Genomic DNA, 26,011 nt, shown 5'->3' on the forward strand with positions numbered 1-26,011 from the left:
GGGCATTGACATAACTTTCAGAAATCGAAAATCGTTTTATTGCTTCTATGTATGCGTAAACATGTCGTACATACTCCCCAGAAGTTTCAGCCAATCATTTTTATAAATAACGAAGATATGGAGGTTTTTAAATGATGACGTCACCCTTACTGTGTCGTCTGCATGACTGAGTTTGACAAAATCGTCTTTGTGTGTTAATTTTGCATATCTATAGCAATTTTTCATTTTTATTTCGAGCTATCGTACGTCAGGCAGAAATGGAAGGCATTGGTAGAGTGTAGATGAACGAAATCTACTCTTACAATAACAGAAGCCAAAGTTGCCAAAGATGTATAGAAGTTATAATGTATGCGTTTGTTTACTTGACGTTCGTATGTACATTGTGTTTCCACAACGCCTTTGGGAACATTATAGCAAGGCCAATATTACCTAAGGTTGTAGAAAGAACAAATAGTCAATCATTTATCCAAACAATGAAAATATAGCAGTCTTTAAATGATGACGTCATCCTTATGGTGTCGTCTGTATGACTGAGTTTGACCGGTGCGAAGTTCTCTCTCTCTCTCTCTCTCTCTCTCGAATTATTTACCACTGCCATTTATACAAATATTTTTATTTCTCTCTCTCTCTCTCTCTCTCTCTCTCTCTCTCTCTCTCTCTCGAATTATTTAAAACTCCCATTTATACAAATACTATAATAACAATGTTCAACTCTCTCTCTCTCTCTCTCTCTCTCTCTCTCTCGTTTCGAAATCTCGTACCTCTGGCAGAAATGAAAGGCATTGGTAGAGGGTAGGTGAATGAAAACTACCGGCTATGAAAAGATCACAAGTTTCCAAAGACATATAGAAATTACAATGCATGTGTTTATTTACTTGAAGTTTGTATGTCGATTGTGCTTTCACAACGTCATCTGGAATTTTATAGCAATGCCAATGTTACATAAGGTGATAAAAAAGAACAAAAATTAAGTGGAGAACAAGGAAAACAGAAGCCAAAGATGTATAGAAGTTATAATGTATGCGTTTGTTTGCCTTGAAGTTCGTATGTACATTGTGTTTCCACAATGCCCTCGGGAACATTATAGCAAGGACAATGTTACCTAAGGTTGTAGAAAGAACAAATAGAGTCTCTCTCTCTCTCTCTCTCTCTCTCTCTCTCTCTCTCTCGTTTCGAATCTCGTACCTCTGGCAGAAATGAAAGGCAATTGGTAGAGGGGGAGGTGAATGAAAACTACCGGCTATGAAAAGATCACAAAGTTTCCAAAGACATATAGAAATTACAATGCATGTGTTTATTTACTTGAAGTTTGTATGTCGATTGTGCTTTCACAACGTCATCTGGAATTTTCATAGCAATGCCAATGTTACATAAGGTGATAAAAAGAACAAAAATTAAGTGGAGAACAAGAAAACAGAAGCCAAAGATGTATAGAAGTTATAATGTATGCGTTTTGTTTGCTTGAAGTTCGTATGTACATTGTGTTTCCACAATGCCCTCGGGAACATTATAGCAAGGACAATGTTACCTAAGGTTGTAGAAAAGAACAAATAGAGAGTCTCTCTCTCTCTCTCTCTCTCTCTCTCTCTCTCTCTCTCTCTCTCTCTCTCTCTCTCTCTCTCTCTCTCTCTCTCTCTTCTCTCTCTCTCCTCTCTCTCTCTCTCTCTCTCTCTCTCTCTCTCTTTTTTCAAAATCTAGTACCTCTGGCAGAAATGAAAGGCATTGGTATTGGATAGGTGAATGAAAACTACCAGCTACGAAAAAATCACAAAGTTTTCCAAAGACATATAGAAATTATAATGCATGTGTTTATTTACTTGAAGTTCGTATGTTGATTGTGCTTTCACAACGTCCTCTGGAATTTTATAGCAATGCCAATGTTACATAAGGTGATAGAAAGAACAAAAAGTAAGTGGAGAACAAGAAAAAAGAACCAAGAAAGAGGGAAACATGGATAAGAGTACAAAAGCTGAAACCTGCTAACTAAAACACTGGCAACAATTGGAGATCGCTGGCAACTCATAACATAGGAATAGTAAACTGACGGTTCAAATACCTCCTTTAGGGTACATTTATGTAGGAATGAGCAATAAAAGTTATCATAATAACTATTATCTTGATTTCTTTTAGAAAAGAAGCGAAAGCTTGCTGCAAATCTTTGGGAGCTCATAACTCAAAAACATACTTATTCCCACTTAGGTGCATTTTTCTCACTTATTTGTTGTTCGATATTAGAGAAAAAGATATCGTTGAAAAGAAGAATAAAAATCCCACAATTCTGTCAGACAAAATTTTGATTTTCGTTTTACATTTTTTTTTTTTCACGATTATTTTTCCGTCTAGACGAGGAAAAAAAAATAAAAATTTATTAAAAAACAACAGAAAGGAAAATCAAAATTCTGTCTCACAGAATTGTTCGGTTGTTAGAGTAGTTTTTGTGGGTATAAGTTTCAATACAATTGGTATTATAGTAGTGGGGAAAAAATGTACCTAAATATTTTTTTTAAATCATGATTTTTGCTAATAAATCCAAAAGTTTTTGATCAAATGACTTGAAATTTTTATTATGATGAAGGTATTATATATGTCTAAAACATATATAGAAATTGTGTAATTTGGATCATTAGAAAAAAAAAGGCGGACATGGCGGACGGTCCCCTTATTAGGCTAGACTCAGGCTGAGCGGTAGCCTTTCGGAACCAAAACCAAGAGGAGCATTTCCTCCCAAATGTAAACAAGGAACCTGACTATTGTTGGGATAGTGGCATCGAGGGGAGAGATTCCCCTTCCACGATACCAACCACAGAGGACATGCGAAAAGCCTCTCTGAGAAAGGAAGTGCTAAATAGTCTCCAGGCGTGAATTCGTAGTGACGCTACGGCTTTGTGGAAAATGTTTGCATGTGGAGGTTTGAGTAGATCGTGTCATGGAAGGAGATGCAGAAGGTCAGGGTATCACTCAGCGTCATGCCATAGCAGAGCTATGATGGTCATAGAGAGGTTGTTGGATACTCCGGTCTTGTTGAGTAGTCTCCTCAATAGACAGAACGGGGCTAAAGGCATAGACGTAGATGTTGTCCCACTGTTGTTGAAATGCATCTTACCATAGAACCTGGCAATCTGGGACTAGGGAGCAGTAGATCGGTAGTCTGAAGTTCAAGGACGTCACAAACAAGTCCACAGTCGGGGAACCCCACACAGTCAGGACTTTGTTGGCTTCAAGATGATTCAAAGACCACTTGGTACCCACTATCTGAGTCGCTCTGCTCAGATTGTCTGCAAGCACATTCCATTTGCATGGAATGAAGCAGGCTGAAAGAGACGCTGAGTTGTCTTCTGTCCTTCTCATTATCTCTATTGCTATATAGCATACGGACTTGCGAAAAGGTACGGTCTTGGCTTGTTTACGTAAGCCCTTACTGTGGTGTTGTCACTCACCAATACTACGGAGTGACCTGCCAGAGATGTGGTTGCCTATGTGGTAACATCCCTAACTGGTGAACGTCAGACTGGGGTTTGAGTCCCCCTTCAAAATCGTTAGTTTCTTTGGTCGGTACAATTTTGCCATCCTTGTGAGCTAAGGATGGGGGATTTGGGGAAGCCTAAAGGTCTGTCTGCTGAGTCATCAGCAGCTATTGCCTGGACCTTCTTGGTCCTAGCTTGGGTAGAGAGGGGGCTTGGGTGCTATATATATTGTCAGTCTCTAGGGCACTGTCCTGCTTGATAGGGTAATGTCACTGTTCCTTACCTCTGCCAGTCATGAGTGGCCTTTGAATCTTTCTGCTGGAGGGCTAGGTAGGCTTCCTTCATCTCAAAGATAATGATTTATACAGTATATCTTACCCAAGCCAAAGTATGTACCTCAAGTAACTTATTTGGATATTATTATAGACTAATTTTCATAATTAGTTCTTCTAAAATATACATTTTAAAGTCATTGCTAAATGGTTTATTGTTTACTTACTGTGTATGGGAACAAATATGCAAAAGAGAGGTATTAATACCTTCATTTACCCCCTCAGAAAAAAAAACTTCTTATATGCTTGTGAACAAACTTGCAAACAAACAACTTCCACAACTATTCAAACATGATGCAAATAAACAGATTTAGTAAAATTTTCATAAGATTAATTAAAAAGAAAACATTTTCTCAATATTCATAAAAAATAACATATGTTCATAGGCCCTATTCATAAATAATGGAAAGCATATACACAATATTTGCCAAGTCTACCACATAGTGGAACTATTTGTCTCATCTGCATGCACCTTTCCTTACACACCCATTTTCTGCATTTTTTTTTTTTCAATACAACAATAATACTCCACTTACAACTACAACACAATATTTCTAATGATCACAAATTTATAAAATGATTTCCAAAACTAGACAATGAATTTTTACTACAAATATTTAGAATAATCTTTTCATGGTAAAATCAGCTGGAATAGACCAAGGGAATAACTTTAAATTTTGAATGGAAATATGACTGATTAAAATTTTGAGGTCAATATCTTTATTGAAACTTTAATAGTCAACTTTGAAAACTAAAACTTGAAATATCACAAATCTATCTACCATGACACTTCCCCCAATCTTGGGAGGTGGTGGACATCAAAAAAGAAACAAATGGAGATTTTTATAAAAAATTGCCAAGCAACGTAAATCATGAAAAGATCTGATAATAATCTAGTGTTAAATAAATAAAGTGAAAAATTTTCCTATCAAGACAAAAAAAAAATTATATATAATACCAAATACTCAATGGTAAACTTACTAAAAATCTATAGGCTGCTTCTTTATCCATTTTTTGTTGTCTTTTCTGTGCCTTATCTCTTGCTTTAAACTCCAACTCCTTCTTTTGACGGTTTTTAAAAATCTGATCTTCAACTTTCCCAAGATTTTGTAAAATCATCTGTACTCGGCGCATATTGGCTGACCCACTGTCTGTCAACCAACCCTGAAAAGACATTCATGAAATGAAAACCAATATCAATAAACTTTACGGATGTAATGTAATCTTAACTCGGAGAAATATTTCTATAAAAAATCAATCTATGGTTTTTGCTAGTTGCATTTGACGCCAGTTTAACACAACCTCTTAAGAATACACTCTTACAAAAATATCAATTATTAATAATATATACTTTAGTACATATATGATCAGGGAACAAACAAAAGAGGGCATGAGATTCATCAGGGCATTTTTAAGAAATAAAGTTTAGGGTATAAGTATCCTAATAAGATTATTTCCTATAAAGTAAAACTTCAAAAATTGGGAGTGGTAAGTGACTGCCAGGATTCTTGAAAGAACTGGATCTTTGGCAAAATTTTATAAAGTTCCCTACAACCAATGGACTTGTGACATATTTACACAAAAATAAAGTAATAATATTTGGATGAATGCTACCTACAGAACATAAGATAAACCATTTTAATTTATAGTTATCTACCAAAAAAATAATCAACTTTATATTTTGATGGCAAAGATATCATTATTATTATAATTATTACAAGCTAAGCTGCAACCATAGTTGGAAGAGAAGGATGCCATAAGCCCAAGGGCTCTAACAGGGGATATAGCATAGTGAGGAAAAGAAATAATGATGTAAATATTACACGAAAAGGAACCAATAATGAATATGGAACATCTTATGATAGCTAAAACCATTAAAATATGAGTACAGTAGATCTGTCATATATAAATTATGAAGAGATTTACATCAGCAAATACGACATAACATTGTCAGTAAGTTTGAACTTCTGTAGTTTCAAAAATTCAAATGCCTAATTAAGAAGATTATTCCACAATGTGGCCACAGCTGGAATAATACTTCTAGAATACTGAGTGGTATTACTATTATCATTATTATTATTACTAGCTAAGCTACAATCCTAAACTGCAAGTTATGAACAACTGAAATAAAATATTTTAAGAATAGTAACATTAAAACATCTTCTACATATAAACTATAAAAAGACTTATGTCAGCCTGTTGAACATAAAAACATTTGCTGCAAGCATGAACTTTTGAAGCTCTACTGATTCAACTACACAATTAGGAAGATCATTCCACAACTTGGTCACAGCTGGAATAAATCTTCTATAAAACTGTGTAGTATTGAGCCTCATGATGGAGAAGACATGACTGCATACCTTAGTATTACAAACAGGATGGTACTATCCAGGAAGATATGAATGTAAAGGATGGTCCGAATTAAGAAAATTCTTATGCAACATGCATAACGAACTAATTGAAAGACGGTACCAGAGATTAATATCTAGATCTGGAATAAGAAATTTAATAGACCGTAAGTTCCTGTCCAACAAATTAAGATGAGAATCAGTAGCTGAAGATCAGACAGGAGGACACTACTAGAAACAAGGTAGAATGAAAGAATTGAAACTTCTAATTAGATTGATCACCGAAAATCTTAAAAAGACTTTCTCGATAAGTCAATTTTTTGTGTAATTGAAGATGATGCAGACCTAACGTCTTTCTCAAAAGTAAATTTGTTGTCGAGAATCACACCTAAAATTCTAAGTCATACCGAGTTTGAGAAACATCATCAATGCTGAGATCCGGATGTTGAGGAGCAACTGTCCTTGACCTACTTACAATAATACTTTGAGTTTTGTTAGGATTCAACTTCATATCCCATAATTTGCACCATGCACTAATTTTAGCTATATCTCTATCAAGGGATGGAATTCATGTAAAGAGAGTAGCACTATCTGCATATGCAATGAGCTTATTTTCTAGGTAAAACCAAATGTTCTGTGCATATAGTATGATAAGTAGTGGGCCAAGAACACTACCCTGAGGAACACCAGAAATCACATTTCTATACTCACTAAGGTGACCATCAATAACTCTTTGCAATCTACTGCTTGAATATTCAATAATGATGCAAGGAAAAGACCTACTCCCACCTGTTTAAGTTTGAAAACAAGGGCCTCGTGATTAACACGGTCAAAGGCAGCACTAAAATCAAAGCCAATCATACAAACTTCCAGACCACAATCAAGGGATTTCTGTACAGCATTGGAGATTGTAAGGGCATCATGTGTGCCAAAACCTATACGGAAGCCAAATGGCAAACTACAGAACAAATGATTATCTTCAGCAAACCTATTTAGACATTGTGCCAAGACATTCTAATACTTCAGATATTATGAATGTTATGGAAATTAGGACTTGCGTCACCAAAAACCTGTTTACATAATGGAGTTACATTATCATTTCTTCAACAAGTGCTAAAAGCTCTTCTTTCTAACTTCCACAAAAGAACAGATAACTTTAGAACTAAGAAAACTGCAGTCTTTATAAAAAAAAAAAAGACTAAGGAAAAATACCATTTGGAGGTACACCTCCATAAGCATCAAGGTCCATCAAGAGATCGAAAAACAAACTAGTTAGTTTAGCCTCAGGAAAACAGGAATGAGGATGCTCAATTTTCTTATTACTCTGCTTACTGTCTAAACACATCAGCCAAAAGGGTTGCCTTTTCCTTTGGACAGTGAGTGAAAAGAGCCATATGGCATAAATAAATGAGGAACTGTTGCATCTACACCAACGAGTGCAGATTAAAATGTAGCCCACCACTTATGTTCCTAGGTTGTACCAGAAAGGGTTTCTTTTATGGTTAAATTGTATTCCTTTTCAGTTGAAGCATAAACTCTGAGCAAAAGCTCTAAACTAAGTATAGTTATTTCTAGTCAAATCTGATCGGTTACCTTTCCAATGATGATACGCCTCCTGCTCCTCCAAATAAGCACGTCTACAATCATCACTAAACCAAGTTTCTTTTTCACTCGGTACCTTAGCACACGATAAGGGATATGGCTATCAATTATGTTGACAAGATTCTCAAAGGAAAAACAGAATTAACACTATCATACAACTGTCACCAATTCAAGCCCAAAAGATCAAAGAAAAATGTCATTCCAGTCTGCTTAAGATCTATAAATATTACATGAGCATGATACATCAGGGACAGGCTGCTCAGTCTCAACACTAATGAAATCAAGGCCTGATCAGATGTCCCAACTGAAAAACCAACCTTACTTGTTATAACACCAGGGGAGTTGGTGTATACGAGGTCTAAGCAATTACCAGTCCTGTGAGTAGCTTCAGTTATGATATGCTCACAGACTGATTCGGAGGCAAAGGCTAAAGCTCTTAAGCCATGGCAATTAGTAGGAAAATCAATTTAACCACTCCCTATGGTGAGCATTAAAATCCCCAACAAAAGCAAGAGAGGCCTTTCTATTATCTTCTTGTATCTTAGCCAAAATGGTAAGAAGTGAGTTGAAGATGGAATCGTCTATGTCTGGATTCCGGTAGATCGAACACAAATAGTAGTTTTTATGCCTGCCACAAATTTTATTACCCGAATCTCATGAAATCCACAATCATAGCAGGACTTATGAGATGCAGGGTAATCCGTCCTAATATACAACGACATTCCCATGGCCCTAGGAATGGCACCCAGTTTCAAAACTCCAGGTTTCTTAAGGACCTCCGCTATGCCTTGCCTTTATTTTTTCAATTACAGTATTCAAAATACACCATTTCTATGTTTTAGACATATATATTACCTTCACTATATAAAATTTCAAGCTATTTGATAAAAGATTTTTGATTCATTAGCGAAAATCTTAATTTAAAAAAAATTATAAAGCTTTTTCTCCACTAATATGAAACCACTTGTATTGAAAATCATACCATAAAAACTACTTGCAAGCTTGTATACATGTACGAACAAAAGTTCACTCTTCATACAATATATGAATATTGGGGAAGATTCATTGAAAAAATATCTATAAAACCAACAAACAAGTACTTACTCCTGTCTTATAGCAGCAATCTTTATAAAGGTTTACAAGACGATCAATGGCATTTTCTCTGATTTCCAAAGATGGAAGATGGGGAAGAAAATCATTTCCTGAAACAAAAAGAAAATTCTTCATGATAAATCAGGCAATCTAGAAAACATATACTGTAATAAAATCACTATATACTACACAGTAACCTTACTTATTATTATAAATATATAATAAAAAATCAAATAACTTTCATATTAACCTATTACATATTGTACTCATCATTAATTGCCCCATTCAAGGACCACAAAATGATATTTTTTTCTCTCAATAGAAAGATGCACAAAAATAGTCAGCCAGAAGAACAACCACTATACCTATCCCTCTCAATATCTATATTGTAGAGCTGAATGGTTTGACTCGGAGCACCCGTTATTGGTGAAGGTTATCATCACCATCATCATATCCTCCTACACCTATTGACACAAAGGGCCTCAGTTATATTTCCCCAGTCGTCTCTATCCAAAATCAAGGAATTATTTTCTAGTCTCAGGTAGTGTCATAGCCTCTGTACCATGGCCTTCCATTTTTTTGGATTAGAGTTCTCTTGCTCTAAGATACATTCAGCCACACTGATCCATCTGATTTATCTTCCTGTTGTTTTTTTTTTTTCAAGTTTTTATAGTTTATATATGAAAGAACTAATTTAATGTTGTTACTGTTCTTAAGATATTTTTTCATTGATTGTATTACTCTCTAGTAGTATATTCATTTCCTTGTTTCTTTCCTCACTGGGCTATTATTCCCTGTTGGAGCCCTTGGGTTTATAGCATTTTGCTTTTCCATCTAGGGTTGTATCTTAGCTTCTAATAATAATAATAATAATAATGTTTTGAATCAATACAGATCAAATGTGTTTCTTTTAAGTAAATTTACAATAATAAATCGCACCTAAAATTTTAATGTTGTTGTTTAAAGAAGCATTTTCAATGCAGAGACTGGATGTTGAGGAGGATAATCATACAAACTTCCTGACAATAACCAAGGGATTTCTGTACAGCATTGGAAATTGTAAGAAGGGCACCAAATGATCCAAGGCTTTTGCAAAAGCCAAATTGCAAACTAGGGAACATTTTATTACCTTCAGCATATCTATTTATACATTTTGCCAAAACACATTATAAAACTTCAGGTAATATGGGATTTTTTACTATAATCAGAAGGTATAAGAACTACCATAAACTTAAGAGCTAAGAAAAATTACATTTGGGTGCTACACTTCCATAAGCATCAAAAGTATTTAAATTTCAAAGGACCAAAAACCTCAACTAGTTAGTTTAGCCTCAAGAAAACTGGAATGAAGATCAAGTTTTACAATATCTGCTTACTGTCAAGCACATCAACCAAAAGGGTTGCATTTTAATTTCAGCAGCAAGTTACAGAGACATCTGGTATAAGTAAAGGAAGGAACTCTTAATCTACACCAAAGAGTGCAAAAGTTAACCTACTGTAATCAATTACATTCATTGACATTCTATGCAGTATTTGACATTTAAGTGAAATTTTCTATTTTCAAGCAACTAGGTATAAAAACGCGAGTTATCCAGTAAATGTTCATAGAAAAATGGGCCCAAGTACACATAAGGTGGGACAACCGACGAACGAACAATCGATTGCTTCTCCCATAAAAGGGATTTTGACGAAGGACAAATCTATTTCTGGGCGAGGAACCTGTGTCGCCCAGTGAAATGCTCCTCTAGCACCATTTCTAAGGCATAGTTATTGCTGAATATACCAGAGAAGAAAAAAAAAAAAAAAAAAAAGAGAGAGAGAGAGATGCATGGAATGCCAGGAATAAACCTAGCTCGCTCACTCTTTGAGTGTCGGTATAAAAAACTGGGGCGTGATTGAACCACGACCATAGAACCCTCACCAATTAGACCTCTCCTTCATCAACATCCCTCCTCTCTACCCCTACATCCCCCCCCCCCCCCATCCTCATTCCACCTCAGCACTTGCATTGGTCAGACGTGTTTTGTTTTACTCTGTGTTGTTTTGTGTTTTTGGAAGATGTCCGACGTTTTAGAGATCCCTGCTCCCCAGTTGAGTATTATATTTGTCTGTTTGGGATTTCTAGGTAGCGACACTTATTATTCTTAACCGTGTTTTTTTTTTTTTTCGCATAAACTACATTTATATTACGCCTCTTTCTCTCTTTCTACCATGGGAGGTTCATAGAAATAACAAATTTTATTAAAATTCTGTTTTTTGCTACAAATGACACAAGCCTTTTTAAGTTAAAAATAACATGGGTTAGGTGACATGAGCAATGATACTGTTAGTACCAAGACTTTGTAGCAACCCCTACAAGCATATACAGTACTAGCATGTGACCCATGCTGCCTTTCTTCTACTTTATGAAGGGCTGAGAGCTCTAAGAAAATTCTATAACCATAAAACTGGCTAATTCCAGCACAATTCTATAAATTGAAAATGAAGAGGTTTGAGAAACTTGCTTTAAAGTGGTTTCTATTCATAATTAGCAGTTGAATCAAATTAGGGCATTCCCAACAAACACTGTACTCACCTACGAAGAAACACATGAAGACCCAATCATCTATGGCTCGATCAAAATCATATTTGAAAGGTAAATTTGGCATACCAAGTTCCCTTTCTAGGTATTCTCTCAAAACATTCAACCGAACAAATATGTATCTCTGTTCCTCATAAACTTTCTCTGGTTCATTTCCTGCAGAATCACCTTCTAATCCTAGGCAGTCAACCATTTCATGACCTAAAAGAAAAAAATTACATATATATAAATAAAGTTTGCTTATAATAGCTAACTTGAAATCCATCTAAATACCATAGCCATAACAATTTATCAAAAGTCTGTCTGATTTATACTCATAGAGGCTGGCTCGTAAAACTCGCTTTCTAAATGAAATGTGAAAATATGGGCAGGAAAAGATTAACACAGATAAGCCATGTAAGAAAGCAAGGACACCAGACAAAAGAAGAAAAATGAAAATCAAATAATCTACATGGGAATTGAAGGAATGCTAACATTGCTTAAAAATTCCTATGAAAATAATAAAAAAAAAATACAGCATAGACAGCAACCTGTGTGGATTATGTTAGGGCAACATTTTTATGCGGACCTTTCAGTTAGCCAAAACATTTATTTAAATACTGATATATCTTCTCACGACTGTGTTGTTGTAAGAAAATTAAAATAAGTATGGAAGACTGCCAAGCTATATTGATAACTATAAACCTCTTGAATTAAAAGACTTTCACATAGTGAAACAAAATTAATTCAAGAATTGTTCAAGAACAAGTTTACTGAACTAATTCTATGCAAGTGTTGTTGACAGGACATCCCACCTAATTACTTTTTTCCATATTTAATTGAAACAATGGTAACTATCAATAAATAAGTGTAAAAACAATAGGGGTTCAAGCCATATGAAATGATAAGATCCTCAATTGAAATGTGAATAGAATCTGTGAGATATTCAATTTGAGAAAAAATACAGCACAAAAATTTCTAAGTACAAACTTGTAGAACTATTATTACGGAATAACTTAAACAAGAACTAGGAATTCAACATTAAATGGCCTTTACATAAAATACCGAAAATATTTTCTCTAAATAGATAAAAGGAAAAAGAAAAGGGCAAAATAATACCTACCCAACTGTCCACAAACATCACACGGCTTTGGCTTGTTTGGCTTAAATTCTTCTCGAATAATAGTGAAATTGACTTCATGCGTAGCAAGACCCAACATAATTAAATCAGCATCGGCACCACATAAAACATGATGAGTATCTGGATCGTGATCGGGCTGAGCCCTTTGACGACGGATGTAATCCATAATCTTATGTTCACCTTCACCGGGGACATTAGCATCTGACAACACAACCTGCAATTACAAGTAGATACTCAAATAAAACCAGTCTCTACTTGTGAAGGATACTTATAAGAAAAGTTGCAGCTATAATAACTGAACTTTGCATAAAACCAAGAGTGAAAAATGAACAAATACAGGTTAATGAATTTACTTGATGACAAAAAAAAAAAAAAAAAAAAAAAAAAAAAAAAAAAAAAAAAAAAAAAAAAAAAAAAGACCTAAATTAATGAACTCCATGGAATGCAAAAATTCTCAAGGAGTCTTGAGGTCATCAATAATAATACAGTATTAAACTTATGATAAGTTTCAAACTAAAATCTATGATAGGTATTTTCATTTTGATATGCTATGACCTTCAGCATTTTTATCTAATAGATCAGGGGTTCCCAAACCTGGTGTCGCAACCCCAATTGGCATTGGGAAGCAATTTTCTTGGGGTCCTGAAGAGTATGTAATAATCTAAAGGGAATTTGGCTGATATCAGGGGATTATTGATTGATTAATCAAATTTTCTGGAATCCTGACATCTAAGGTCATTGACATTGATATTATTTGTTTTAAATAAAGTATGAAAGGAAAATCAATTTGAAAGAATAAAAGTAAAGATGTCCTTATAAAAGTTAAATAGTTTTCAGAAGACCTGCTTCTGAAATAAATCTAAAATCACTGGTAGCATAGTGTGACACATATCCAAGAATCTTGGCAAGGATGAAGTCTCCATCCTCACCTCGAGCCTCAAACAGACATCTATTCTCAAGTTATTAAAAGTGGGGCAGTCGGTCAACAAGTACCAAACTGTCATGGGTACCAAGGTCATCGCAATATGGATGATGTTGCCCGGTCTTCAGAAAACTGTGTCAACCAAGCGTGACCAATGTGAAGACAACAAAGAGTAGTCTTCCACTTTCAGGGCATCAAGTTATACCTCAAAGGAGATATAACATTCGTAATTTCTCTCATCTCATTTCCAATGCTGTTGCTAATTATTATAAAAATAAATTCTTTTACATTAAAATGTAATAATTATCAAATTTATAAATAGAAATACTGCATATTCTTGTGTAAGATTTTTTTTATTTAATGAGTTACATACATACATATACCACGGCACCTCCCCCAATTTAGTGGGATAGCCGACATCAACCAAAACGATACAAAAAAGGGGATCTCTCCTCTCTAAGTTCCTCCCAGCCTGACAAGGGACTCAACCGAGTTCGGCTGGTACTGCTAGGGTGCCACAGCCCACCCTTCCCCGTTATCCACCACAGATGAAACTTCATAACGCTGATTCCCCTACTATTGCTACCTCCACAGTCATCCCAGGCACAGGAGGCAGGGCCTACCGGAACTGCGTCACAATCGCTCGCCATTCATTCCTATTTCTAGCATGCTCTCTTGCCTCTCTCACATCTATCCACCTATCACCCAGAGCTTTCTTCACTACATCCATCCAAGCAAACCTTGGCCTTCCTCTTGTACTTCTCCCATCAACTCTCGCATTCATCACCTTCTTTAGCAGACAGCCATTTTCCATTCTCTCAACATGGCCAAACCACCTCAACACATTCATATCCACTCTATCCGCTAACTCATTTCTTACACCCGTTCTCACCCTCACCACTTCGTTCCTAACCCTATCTACTAAAGATACACCATCCGTACTCCTTAGACACTTCATCTCAAACACATTCAATTTCTGTCTCTCCGTCACTTTCATTCCCCACAACTCCGATCCATACATCAGTTGGTACAATCACTTTCTCATACAGAACTCTCTTTACATTCATGCCCAACCCTCTATTTTTTACTACTCCCTTAACTGGCCCCAACATTTTTGCATCCTTCATTCCCTCTCTGACGTACATCTGCTTCCACTCCACCATTTGCTGCAACAACAGACCCCAAGTACTTAAACTGATCCACTTCCTCAAGTAACTTTCCATTCAACATGACATTCAACCTTGCACCACCTTCCCTTCTAGTACATCTCATAACCTTACTCTTACCCACATAACGCTCAACTTCCTTCTCTCACACACCTTTCCAAATTCTGTCACTAATCGGCCAAGCTTCTCTTCTGTGTCTGCAACCAGTACAGTATCATCCGCAAACAACTAATTTACCTCCTATTCATGGTCATTCTCGTCTACCAGTTTAAATCCTCGTCCAGTCACTCGAGCATTCACCTCTCTCTCCACTCCATCAACATAAAAGTTAAACAACCACGGCGACATCACACATCCCTGTCTCAGCCCCACTCTCTTCGGAAACCAATCGCTCACTTCATTTCCTATCCTAACACATGCTTTACTTTACTACATTTGTAGAAACTTTTCACTGCTTGCAATAACCTTCCACCAACTCCATATAACCTCATCACATTCCACATTTCTTCCCTAACAACTCTATAATAAGCTTTCTCCAGATCCATAAAAGCAACATACACCTCCTTACCTTTGGCTAAATATTTCTCGCATATCTGCCTAACTGTAAAAATCTGATTCATACAACCCCTACATCTTCTAAAACCACCCTGTACTTCTAAGATTGCATTCTCTGTTTTATCCTTAATCCTATTAATCAGTACTCTACCATACACTTTTCCAACTACACTCAACAAACTAATACCCCTTGAATTACAACACTCATGCACATCTCCCTTACCCTTATATAGTGGTACAATACACGCACAAAGACAATCTACTGGTACCATTGACAACACAAAACACACATTAAACAATCTCACCAACCATTCAGTACAGTCACACCCCCTTCATTCAACATCTCAGCTCTCACACCATCCATACCAGGTGCTTTCCCCACTCTCGTTTCATCTTGTGCTCTCCTCGCGGTGTCCGGATAATTTGGCCCTGGACAATTCGGTACTAGGACAATTCGGTACCAGGACAATTCGGTACCAATTAATTCTTATAATATGGAAAAACAGTATTTTTTAAATTTTTATCGTTTCTAAAATTTCTATCAGTTCTAAGCATTACTTTTAAAAAGAAAATTTTTGCTTTTGTTCTTATAGATATCAAAAAGTCCAATTGATTTATCCTTGTTTGTGCAATAAATTAAAAAAAAAATTATTATATAAAAAATGAAACCGTAAAAACCATACGTTTCTTATGTTAAAAGTATGTATATAAAAATCATACATACATATACCAAAGGCACTTCCCCCAATTTTGGGGGGTAGCCGACATCAACAAGAAACAAAACTAAAAAGGGGACCTCTACTCTCTACGTTCCTCCAGCCTAACCAGGGACTCAGCCGAGTTCAGCTGGTACTGCTAGGGTGCCACAGCCCAACCTCCCACATTTCCACCACAGATGAAGCTTCATACTGCTGAGTCCCCTACTGCTGCTACCTCCGCGGTCATCTAAGGCACCGGAGGAAGCAGCAGGGCCTACCGGAACTGCGTCACAATCGCTCGCCATTCATTCCTATTTCTAGCACGCTCTCTTGCCTCTCTCACATCTATCCTCCTATCACCCAGAGCTTTCTTCACACCATCCATCCACCCAAACCTTAGCCTTCCTCTTGTACTTCTCCCATCAACTCTTGCATTCATCACCTTCTTTAGCAGACAGCCATTTTCCATTCTCTCAACATGGCCAAACCACCTCAACACATTCATATCCACTCTAGCCGCTAACTCATTTCTTACACCCGTTCTCTCCCTCACCACTTCGTTCCTAACCCTATCTACTCGAGATACACCAGCCATACTCCTCAGTAAAAACTATACATTTCTTGTCGTTAAAAGTATATAAAAAATTTAAACTTTAATATTATGAGCGATTGCTTTAAGGAACTGCATTCTTTCTGCTTGATTATATTTCTCCATCGTCTCATATTTCGACTAATATGAGCTAGTTTTGTTATATCAGTAAGTGCTCACTCATTTGAATTTCCTAGTTCTTCTGTTAGAATTGAACGAGAAGATGTTTGACTTGTGATTGTCCCTCCTTGATATTTGTAGTAGCAACTTTTGCACTCACTTCAGCTGCAGTTGTGCTATGAATTTGTTTTCCAATATATTTGAGAGCATGAAATTCAACATCTGAGTGAAGCCATGCGTTGCAAGTCCATCTCTTTCACAACGCCAATATATCTTCGTACCATCAGCATTTTCTTTATGTTATTGGTACACGTAGTTTTCCTTTTCAACTAATTTCCCTTTTCCTTTTTTATTATTATTATTATTATTACTATCCAAGCTACAACCCTAGTTGGAAAAGCAAGATGCTATAAGCCCAGGGGCTCCAACAGGGAAAAATAGCCCAGTGAGGAAAGGAAAAAGGAAATAAATAAATGAAGAGAAAAAATTAACAATAAATCATTCTAAAATAAGAAACAATGTCAAAACAGACATGTCATATAATAAACTATCAACAACATCAAAAACAAATATGTCATAAATAAACTATAAAAAGACTATGTCCGCCTGGTCAACAAAAAAGCATTTGCTCCAACTTTGAACTTTTGAAGTTCTACTGATTCAACCACCCGATTAGGAAGATCATTCCACAACTTGGTCACAGCTGGAATAAAACTTCTAGAGTACTGCGTAGTATTGAGCCTCGTGATGGAGAAGGCCTGGCTATTAGAATTAACTGCCTGCCTAGTATTACGAACAGGATAGAATTGTCCAGGGAGATCTGAATGTAAAGGATGGTCAGAGTTGTGAAAAATCTTATGCAACATGCATAATGAACTAATTGAACGACGGTGCCAGAGATTAATATCTAGATCAGGAATAAGAAATTTAATAGACCGTAAGTTTCTGTCCAACAAATTAAGATGAGAATCAGCAGCTGAAGACCAGACAGGAGAACAATACTCAAAACAAGGTAGAATGAAAGAATTAAAACACTTCTTCAGAATAGATTGATCACCGAAAATCTTGAAAGACTTTCTCAATAAGCCTATTTTTTGTGAAATTGAAGAAGACACAGACCTTATATGTTTCTCAAAAGTAAATTTACTGTCGAGAATCACACCTAAAATTTTGAAAGTCATACATATTTAAAGAAACATTATCAATACTGAGATCCGGATGTTGAGGAACCACCATCCTTGACCTACTTACAATCATACTTTGAGTTTTGTTAGGATTCAACTTCATACCCCATAATTTGCACCATGCACTAATTCTAGCTAAATCTCTATTAAGGGATTCACCAACCCTAGATCTACATTCAGGGGATGGAATTGATGCAAAGAGAGTAGCATCATCTGCATATGCAACAAGCTTGTTTTCTAGGCCAAACCACATGTCATGTGTATATAGTATAAAAAGTAATGGGCCAAGAACACTACCCTGTGGAACACCGGATATCACATTCCTATAATCACTATGGTGCCCATCAACAACAACTCTTTGAGATCTATTACTTAAAAAATCTATAATAATGCTAAGAAACGACCCACCCACTCCCAACTGTTTCAGTTTGAAAACAAGGGCCTCATGATTAACACGGTCAAAGGCAGCACTAAAATCAAGGCCATTCATACGAACTTCCCGACCACAATCAAGGGATTTCTGTACAGCATTGGAGATTGTAAGAAGGGCATCACATGCTCCAAGGCCTTTACGAAAACCAAATTGCAAACTAGGGAGTAGATGATTACCTTCAGCAAACCTATTAAGACGTTTTGCCAGAAGACGTTCAAAAACTTTAGATAATATGGGAGTTATGGAAATTGGGCGGTAATCAGTGGGACTTGAGCTACCACAAACACATTTACATAGAGGAGTAACATTACCAATTCTCCAACTAGTGCTAAAAGCTCCTCTTCTTGCTAACTTGCGCAAAATAACAGATAACTTTGGAGCTAAGAAATCTGCTGTCTTTATAAAAAACAAAGGAAAAATACCATTTGGGTCTACACCTCCATAAGCATCAAGGTCCATCAACAGAGCTTTAATCTCACGAGATCGAAAAGCTAAACTAGTTAGTTTAGCCTCAGGAAAACAGGAATGAGGAAGTTCAAGTTTTTCATTACTCTGTTTACTGTCAAAAACATCAGCCAAAAGGGTTGCCTTTTCCTTTGGACAGTGAGTGACTGAGCCATCTGGTTTAAGTAAAGGAGGAACTGTTGCATCTACACCAAAGAGTGCAGATTTAAGGGTAGACCACCATTTATGTTCCTGAGTTGTACCAGAAAAGGTTTCTTTTATGGTTAAATTGTACTCCTTTTCAGTTGAGGCATAAACTCTCTGAGCAAAAGCTCGAAGCTGAGTATAGTTGTTCCAGGTCAAAACTGTATGCAGTTGCAAGACTCCATTGTGTGAATGATGGGGTGAAACTACACTAAAAAGTTTGGAATAAAGAAACTAATAAAGTCGTTTTCTTTATACATTTTTTTTTTAAACAAAGGGAATAAACAAAGTAATCGTTTAGTAATAAAATAGGTGGATTGTTTATGTTATTTGTGAACAACTAGTGAATAACCAAACTAAGTAGTTAGGTATTGAGGTGATATTAAGTATAAATAGTTCATAAGATGTAATATAAGAATATCATATTTTCCTGATTTTAAAAAATGACAAGCCTGGTACTGAATTGTCCTGGTACCGAATTGTCCGGGACTGAACTGTCCAGGACTGAATTGTCCGGGACCGAATTGTCCTAGCACCCTCCTCACTTCCTCTCTTGTAATCTCTCTCTCATTCTCATCTCCCATGACTGGCACCTTAACACCGGTAACAGTAATTATATCTGCCTCCCTATTATCCTCAACATTCAGCAAACTTTCAAAATATTCCGCCCACCTTTTCCTTGCCTCCTCTCCTTTTAACAACCTTCCATTTCCATCTTTCACTGTCTCTTCAATTCTTGAGCCAGCCTTCCTTACTCTCTTCACTTCTTTCCAAAACTTATTATTCTCTTCATATGAATGACCAAATCCCTGACCCCACCTCAGGTCAGCTGCCCTCTTTGCCTCACTTACCTTGCGCTTTACTTCCACATTTTTCTCTCTATATCTTTCATACTCCTCTACACTATTACTCTGCACCCATTCTTCAAAAGCCCTCTTTTTCTCTTCCACTTTTACCTTCACCCCTTCATTCCACCATTCACTGCCCTCCCTCATGCTGCCTCAAACAAATTTTTTGCCACACACATCACTTAAAATCCCAACAAAATTTTATTTTACTAACTTCCACTCCTCTAAATTACCAGTTTCTCTTACTTTCACTTTGTCATATGCCATTTTCATGCCGTAGCTCAGTGAATTTTTGTTCAGGATTTTGTGTTTTTCTTCCTATACCCCATATATATTAAAAGAGTTTTGCAGTCTGCCCTCATGATGTATGGGACAAACTTTTAAAAGATTCAGAGCCTCTAGACATTTTACTTTAAAGCCTTTCAAGTGAGGAATCCATGTCAGCCTGCTATCAAATATTAATCCTAAAAATCTAGATTCACTTACACACGGGATCCGTTGACCTTTGATGTACATATCAGGGTCTGGATGTATTACTGCAAATACGAAAGAAATGGACAACAGTTTTGCTTGTAGAAAACTTAAATCCTTTCATATTAACCCACTGAATTATTTTGTCAATTGAGAGTTGTAGTTTTCTTTCAACCATTGCCATTCTAGCTCCAACAAATGATATGGAGAGATCATCTACTAATAGCGTTGACAGAATACGTATCTTGAAAATGACAAGGGATATCTCTTTTACCCTTTCGCTACAAGGCCGTGGATTCACTACTGGAGCTTCATCACCGGATATACTAGCTCATTTGTCCTATAAGCTACATTTCCATGTTTATTTGTTTTACTGCTGATTACAGAATAATTTTTTAAATTTACTTTATTCTCCAATGAATTTCACTCTAAATAACCAAAATGTTTTTCCATTCATTGGTTAGTAGTTATAAAATTGTGAAAAAAAGGTTTCATGTAATTATCTCTAAATAATGGTAAAGCACGGTAATTTTGCAAAAAAAAAAAAAAAAAAAAAAAAAAAAAAAAAAAAAAAAAAAAAAAAAAAAAAAAAATATTCATTGAAGTGATTAGGCTAGGTTATTCAGTTATAATCCCACGATAAATAGCCGTCAAAATATATAAAACTACTTGTTAGTAATAATGAGCTTCATGTTGTACAGAAATGTAATAAAAGTATCCTTTTATTTCCTTTGACACAAGAAATATTCTATAATTCATAATTATAAAGTGTGGTAAATCTGTGATTTATGTGTGAAAAACACATCACATTCTCTATCCCTTGATTACTCCTTCCAACTTTAGCACTGAAGTTGTCAATCAATTTTCCTATCTCTCTCCGAGATGTATGTAAGTAGGTATGTATATCATATTTATATATAAAAATAGAAATGAAAATACAAAACTGAAATTTCCATCTGGTAATGCTGAATATTCACACAAAATTTATAACAAAAAGCACTTTAAAGATTTAAAAGTTGAATTTCTCAGAGAGTTTGTAACTTTACACAATATCATAGGCTGCGTTGGACTTTAGTCTCCTTGAATATTTCTTGGGAGTAATTTTCAACAAAATACCAAATGAGCATCAGGTAGGTACCAAAAGTACATCCAATGTAAATCTATCCAGATAATTGAAAAATTATAGGATACTACCCAGTCCTAGTCATATGTGCAACATGCAAGAGGTATTATACTTGGTGGTACAGTATAGCAATACATATCAATGAGCACTGCTTAAAGAGTACTAGAACTAGAAAATTTTCCATTACTTCTTATATCTTTTATCTATTTCCTTATTTTCTTTCCTCATTGGGCTATTTTTCCCTGTTGGACACTTTAGGCTTGTAGCATCTTGCTTTTCCAACTAGGGTTGTAGCTTAGCAAGTAATAATAATAATAATAATAATAATAATAATAATAATAATAATAATAATAATAATAATAATAGCACCAATTTCTGAAATACCAACCAGTATATGTGAGAGAAAATGTAACAATGAGCATGCCCACCTAGTAGTAAATGATAAAAGAGATACTACTGCTAGAGAGTTAAGGGGTCCTTTGACTGGCCAGATTTTACTACTTTGGATCGTTCTCTCTCGCTTCGGTTCATTTTCCTTTTGCCTACGCATACACCTAACAGTTTGGCCTATTCTTTACACATTCTCCACTGTCCTCATACACCTGACAGCACTGAGATTACCAAACATTTCTTCTTCTCTCAAGGGGTTGACTACTGTAATGTAATTGTTCAGTGACCACATTCCTCTTGACAAAGGTAGAAGAGACTCTTTAGGTATGGTAAGCAGCTCTTCTAGAAGGAGGCCACTACGAAATCAAACCACTGTTCTCCAGTCTTGGGTAGTGCCATAACCTCTGCACCATGGTCCTGGATTAAAGTTCTCTTGCTTGAGGCTACACTCGGGCACACTATTCTATCTTATTTCTCTTCCTCTTGTTTTGTTAAAGTCTTTTTATAGTTTACATAGGAAATATTTATTATGTCGTTACTGTTCTTAAAATATTTTATTTTTTCCTTTTCCTCTCCTCACTGGGCTATTTTCCCTGTTGGAGCCCCAGGGCTTATAGTATCCTGCTTTCCCAACTAGGGTTGTAGCTTAGCATGTAATATTAATATTAATAATAATAATAATAATAATAATAATAATAATAATAATAATAATAATAATAATAATAATCAAAAATATACTTAAATCCAACCTTAATGTTTCTCCAAGCTGGATCTGTGTTGAGTCTTTCGTGAACATAGTAATGTAGGCACTTCGACAACCGATCCATAAATGGTGTGCCAGGAGTAATACAGTTTGAATCAAAATGTGCTTCCTTTGGCTTCTCGGGGGGTAACTTATAACCTGAAAATGAACATTAAAAATAAATTTCAGATGTAAATAAAATACGGAATCTTCATAAAAAAAAGTTTTATTTCTAAACTCACCTGAGGTTCATTTTGCTTCTCTCTGGGAGCTTGGTCTTATTGCTTACATATAAAACTAAAAATTTTCCCATTTTCTTTCCTTTCAATAGACTCACAGTCTACATCAAAACTATTCCCTATCCTCTTGACACTACAAGGGAAGAATGTGAACTTGTACAGTATATTAAAATCAGGTTTGTATACAAATAAATAGGAAATATTTAAAGTAATTTGTATTTGGAAAAAAAGAAATTGAGGATATTACAACCTATTATAGCAGCAATTCCTAGTCAACGATATCTAGTGTAAATTTTCAGAGCTTGGGTTTACAGTATTATGAAATGTGATAGGTAAATATTAATTAGCTATACATTTGTTAACCCAATTTCATTATAGAGTACTGTATATTCACATAAAATAAACAACTAAACCAGGCGTATTGATACCATCGTAACAATGTTTTCAAGTGTTTGTTTACTGTATATGAAAGCACTGTTGCTAAATGCTTCTAATCAAATTTAAGAAAAAGAAGTAAAATTCCAGTTACATTTCCCCAATTCCTCATGTATAAATTTTCATACAAAAATGTTATTTTCATTAGTAAAATAAATTTTTTAATATACTTACCCGATGATCATGTAGCTGTCAACTCCGTTGCCCGACAGAAATCTACGGTCGGGATACGCCAGCGATCGCTATACAGGTGGGGGTGTACTCACCAGCGCCATCTGTGGTCAGGTACTCCAGTACTTCTTGTCAACAAGACCTCAATTTTCTCCTCGGTCCACTGGTTCTCTATGGGGAGGAAGGGCGGGTCCTTTAAATCATGATCATCGGGTAAGTATATTCAAAAATTTATTTTACCAATGAAAATAACATTTTTCAATATTAATCTTACCCGATGATCATGTAGCTGATTCACACCCAGGGTGGTGGGTGGAGACCAGTATACATGTTAACAAAGAAGCTAAGTATCCCGTATTTCATTTTTATTAGTTATTCAAAATAACAATATAAAATAAATAAGTACCTGGTAAGGAAGTCGACTTGAACCATTACTCTGCCTTTAATAAGTACGTCTTCCTTACTGAGCGTAGCGGTCCTCTTAGGATGCTGAACGACTCTTAGGTGCTGAAGTATAAAGGGCTGCAACCCATACTAAAGGACCTCATCACAACCTCTAACCTAGGCGCTTCTCAAGAAAGAATTGACCACCCGCCAAATCAACCAGGATGCGGAAGGCTTCTTAGCCGACCGTACAACCCAAAAACAACAATAAAAGCAATTAAGAGAAAGGTTAAAAAGGTTATGGGATTATGGGAATGTAGTGGCTGAGCCCTCACCTACTACTGCACTCGCTGCTACGAATGGTCCCAGGGTGTAGCAGTTCTCGTAAAGAGACTGGACATCTTTGAGATAGAATGATGCGAACACTGACTTGCTTCTCCAATAGGTTGCATCCATAACACTCTGCAGAGAACGGTTCTGTTTGAAGGCCACTGAAGTAGCCACAGCTCTCACTTCATGTGTCCTTACCTTCAGTAAAGCAAGGTCTTCTTCCTTCATATGAGAATGAGCTTCTCTAATCAGAAGCCTGATGTAGTAAGAAACTGCGTTCTTAGACATTGGTAGCGAAGGCTTCTTAACAGCACACCATAAGGCTTCTGATTGTCCTCGTAAGGGTTTTGACCTTTTCAGATAGTACCTAAGAGCTCTAACTGGGCAAAGTACTCTCTCCAGTTCGTTACCCACCAAGTTGGATAGGCTTGGGATCTCGAACGATTTAGGCCAAGGACGTGAAGGAAGCACGTTTTTAGCCAAAAAACCGAGCTGCAAGGAACATGTAGCCGTTTCCGATGTGAAACCTATGTTCCTGCTGAAGGCGTGGATCTCACTTACTCTCTTAGCTGTTGCTAGGCATACGAGGAAAAGAGTTTTTAATGTGAGGTCCTTGAAAGAGGCTGATTGGAGCGGTTCAAATCTAGATGACATCAGGAACCTTAGGACCACGTCTAGATTCCAGCCTGGAGTGGACAACCGACGTTCCTTAGAGGTCTCAAAAGACCTAAGGATGTCCTGCAGATCTTTGTTGGAGGAAAGATCCAAGCCTCTGTGGCGGAAAACCGCTGCCAACATACTTCTGTAACCCTTGATCGTAGGAGCTGATAGGGATCTAACGTTCCTTAGATGTAACAGGAAGTCAGCAATCTGGGTTACAGTGGTACTGGTTGAGGAAACTGCATTGGCCTTGCACCAGCTTCTGAAGACTTCCCATTTAGATTGATAGACTCTGAGAGTGGATGTCCTCCTAGCTCTAGCAATCGCTCTGGCTGCCTCCTTCGAAAAGCCTCTAGCTCTTGAGAGTCTTTCGATAGTCTGAAGGCAGTCAGACGAAGAGCGTGGAGGCTTGGGTGTACCTTCTTTACGTGAGGTTGACGCAGAAGGTCCACTCTTAGAGGGAGAGTCCTGGGAACGTCGACCAGCCATTGCAGTACCTCTGTGAACCATTCTCTCGCGGGCCAGAGGGGAGCAACCAACGTCAGCCGTGTCCCTTTGTGAGAGGCGAATTTCTGAAGTACCCTGTTGACAATCTTGAACGGCGGGAATGCATACAGGTCGAGATGGGACCAATCCAGCAGAAAGGCATCCACGTGAACTGCTGCCGGGTCTGGAATCGGAGAACAATACAATGGGAGCCTCTTGGTCATCGAGGTAGCGAACAGATCTATGGTTGGCTGACCCCACAGGGACCAAAGTCTGCTGCAAACATTCTTGTGAAGGGTCCACTCTGTGGGGATGACCTGACCCTTCCGGCTGAGGCGATCTGCCATGACATTCATATCACCCTGAATGAACCTCGTTACCAGCGTGAGCCTTCGATCTTTTGACCAAATGAGGAGATCCCTTGCGATCTCGAACAACTTCCTCGAATGAGTCCCCCCCTGCTTGGAGATGTAAGCCAAGGCTGTGGTGTTGTCGGAGTTCACCTCCACCACCTTGTTTAGCTGGAGGGACTTGAAGTTCATTAAGGCCAGATGAACCGCCAACAACTCCTTGCAATTGATGTGAAGTGTCCTTTGCTCCTGATTCCATGTTCCCGAGCATTCCTGTCCGTCCAATGTCGCACCCCAGCCCGAGTCTGATGCGTCCGAGAAGAGACGGTGGTCGGGGGTCTGAACAGCTAACGAAAGACCTTCCTTGAGAAGAATGCTGTTCTTCCACCACGTTAGAGTAGACCTCATCTCTTCGGAAACAGGAATTGAGACCGTCTCTAGCGTCATGTCCTTGATCCAGTGAGCAGCCAGATGATACTGAAGGGGGCGGAGGTGGAGTCTCCCTAACTCGATGAACAGGGCCAGCGA

The 26,011-nt window shown here is 36.9% G+C and overlaps 1 protein-coding gene across 2 annotated transcripts in view; it reads right to left on the minus strand.

The window, feature by feature from the left end:
* The window catches only part of Rat1 (5'-3' exoribonuclease 2 Rat1), a 149,385-nt gene that overhangs the window by 95,008 nt on the left and 28,366 nt on the right, over window positions 1-26,011 (minus strand). For both annotated transcript variants that reach the window (XM_068360979.1, XM_068360980.1), the window contains exons 4-8: window positions 22,436-22,587; window positions 12,522-12,753; window positions 11,414-11,620; window positions 8,851-8,948; window positions 4,778-4,960 (exon numbers count right to left, since the gene is read on the minus strand). In XM_068360979.1, the coding sequence (XP_068217080.1) occupies window positions 4,778-4,960; window positions 8,851-8,948; window positions 11,414-11,620; window positions 12,522-12,753; window positions 22,436-22,587 (872 nt within the window). The remainder of the gene's footprint in view (window positions 1-4,777; window positions 4,961-8,850; window positions 8,949-11,413; window positions 11,621-12,521; window positions 12,754-22,435; window positions 22,588-26,011) is intronic.

The sequence above is a fragment of the Palaemon carinicauda genome, chromosome 37, assembly GCF_036898095.1.
Source record: "Palaemon carinicauda isolate YSFRI2023 chromosome 37, ASM3689809v2, whole genome shotgun sequence".
NCBI classification, from domain to species: domain Eukaryota; kingdom Metazoa; phylum Arthropoda; class Malacostraca; order Decapoda; family Palaemonidae; genus Palaemon; species Palaemon carinicauda.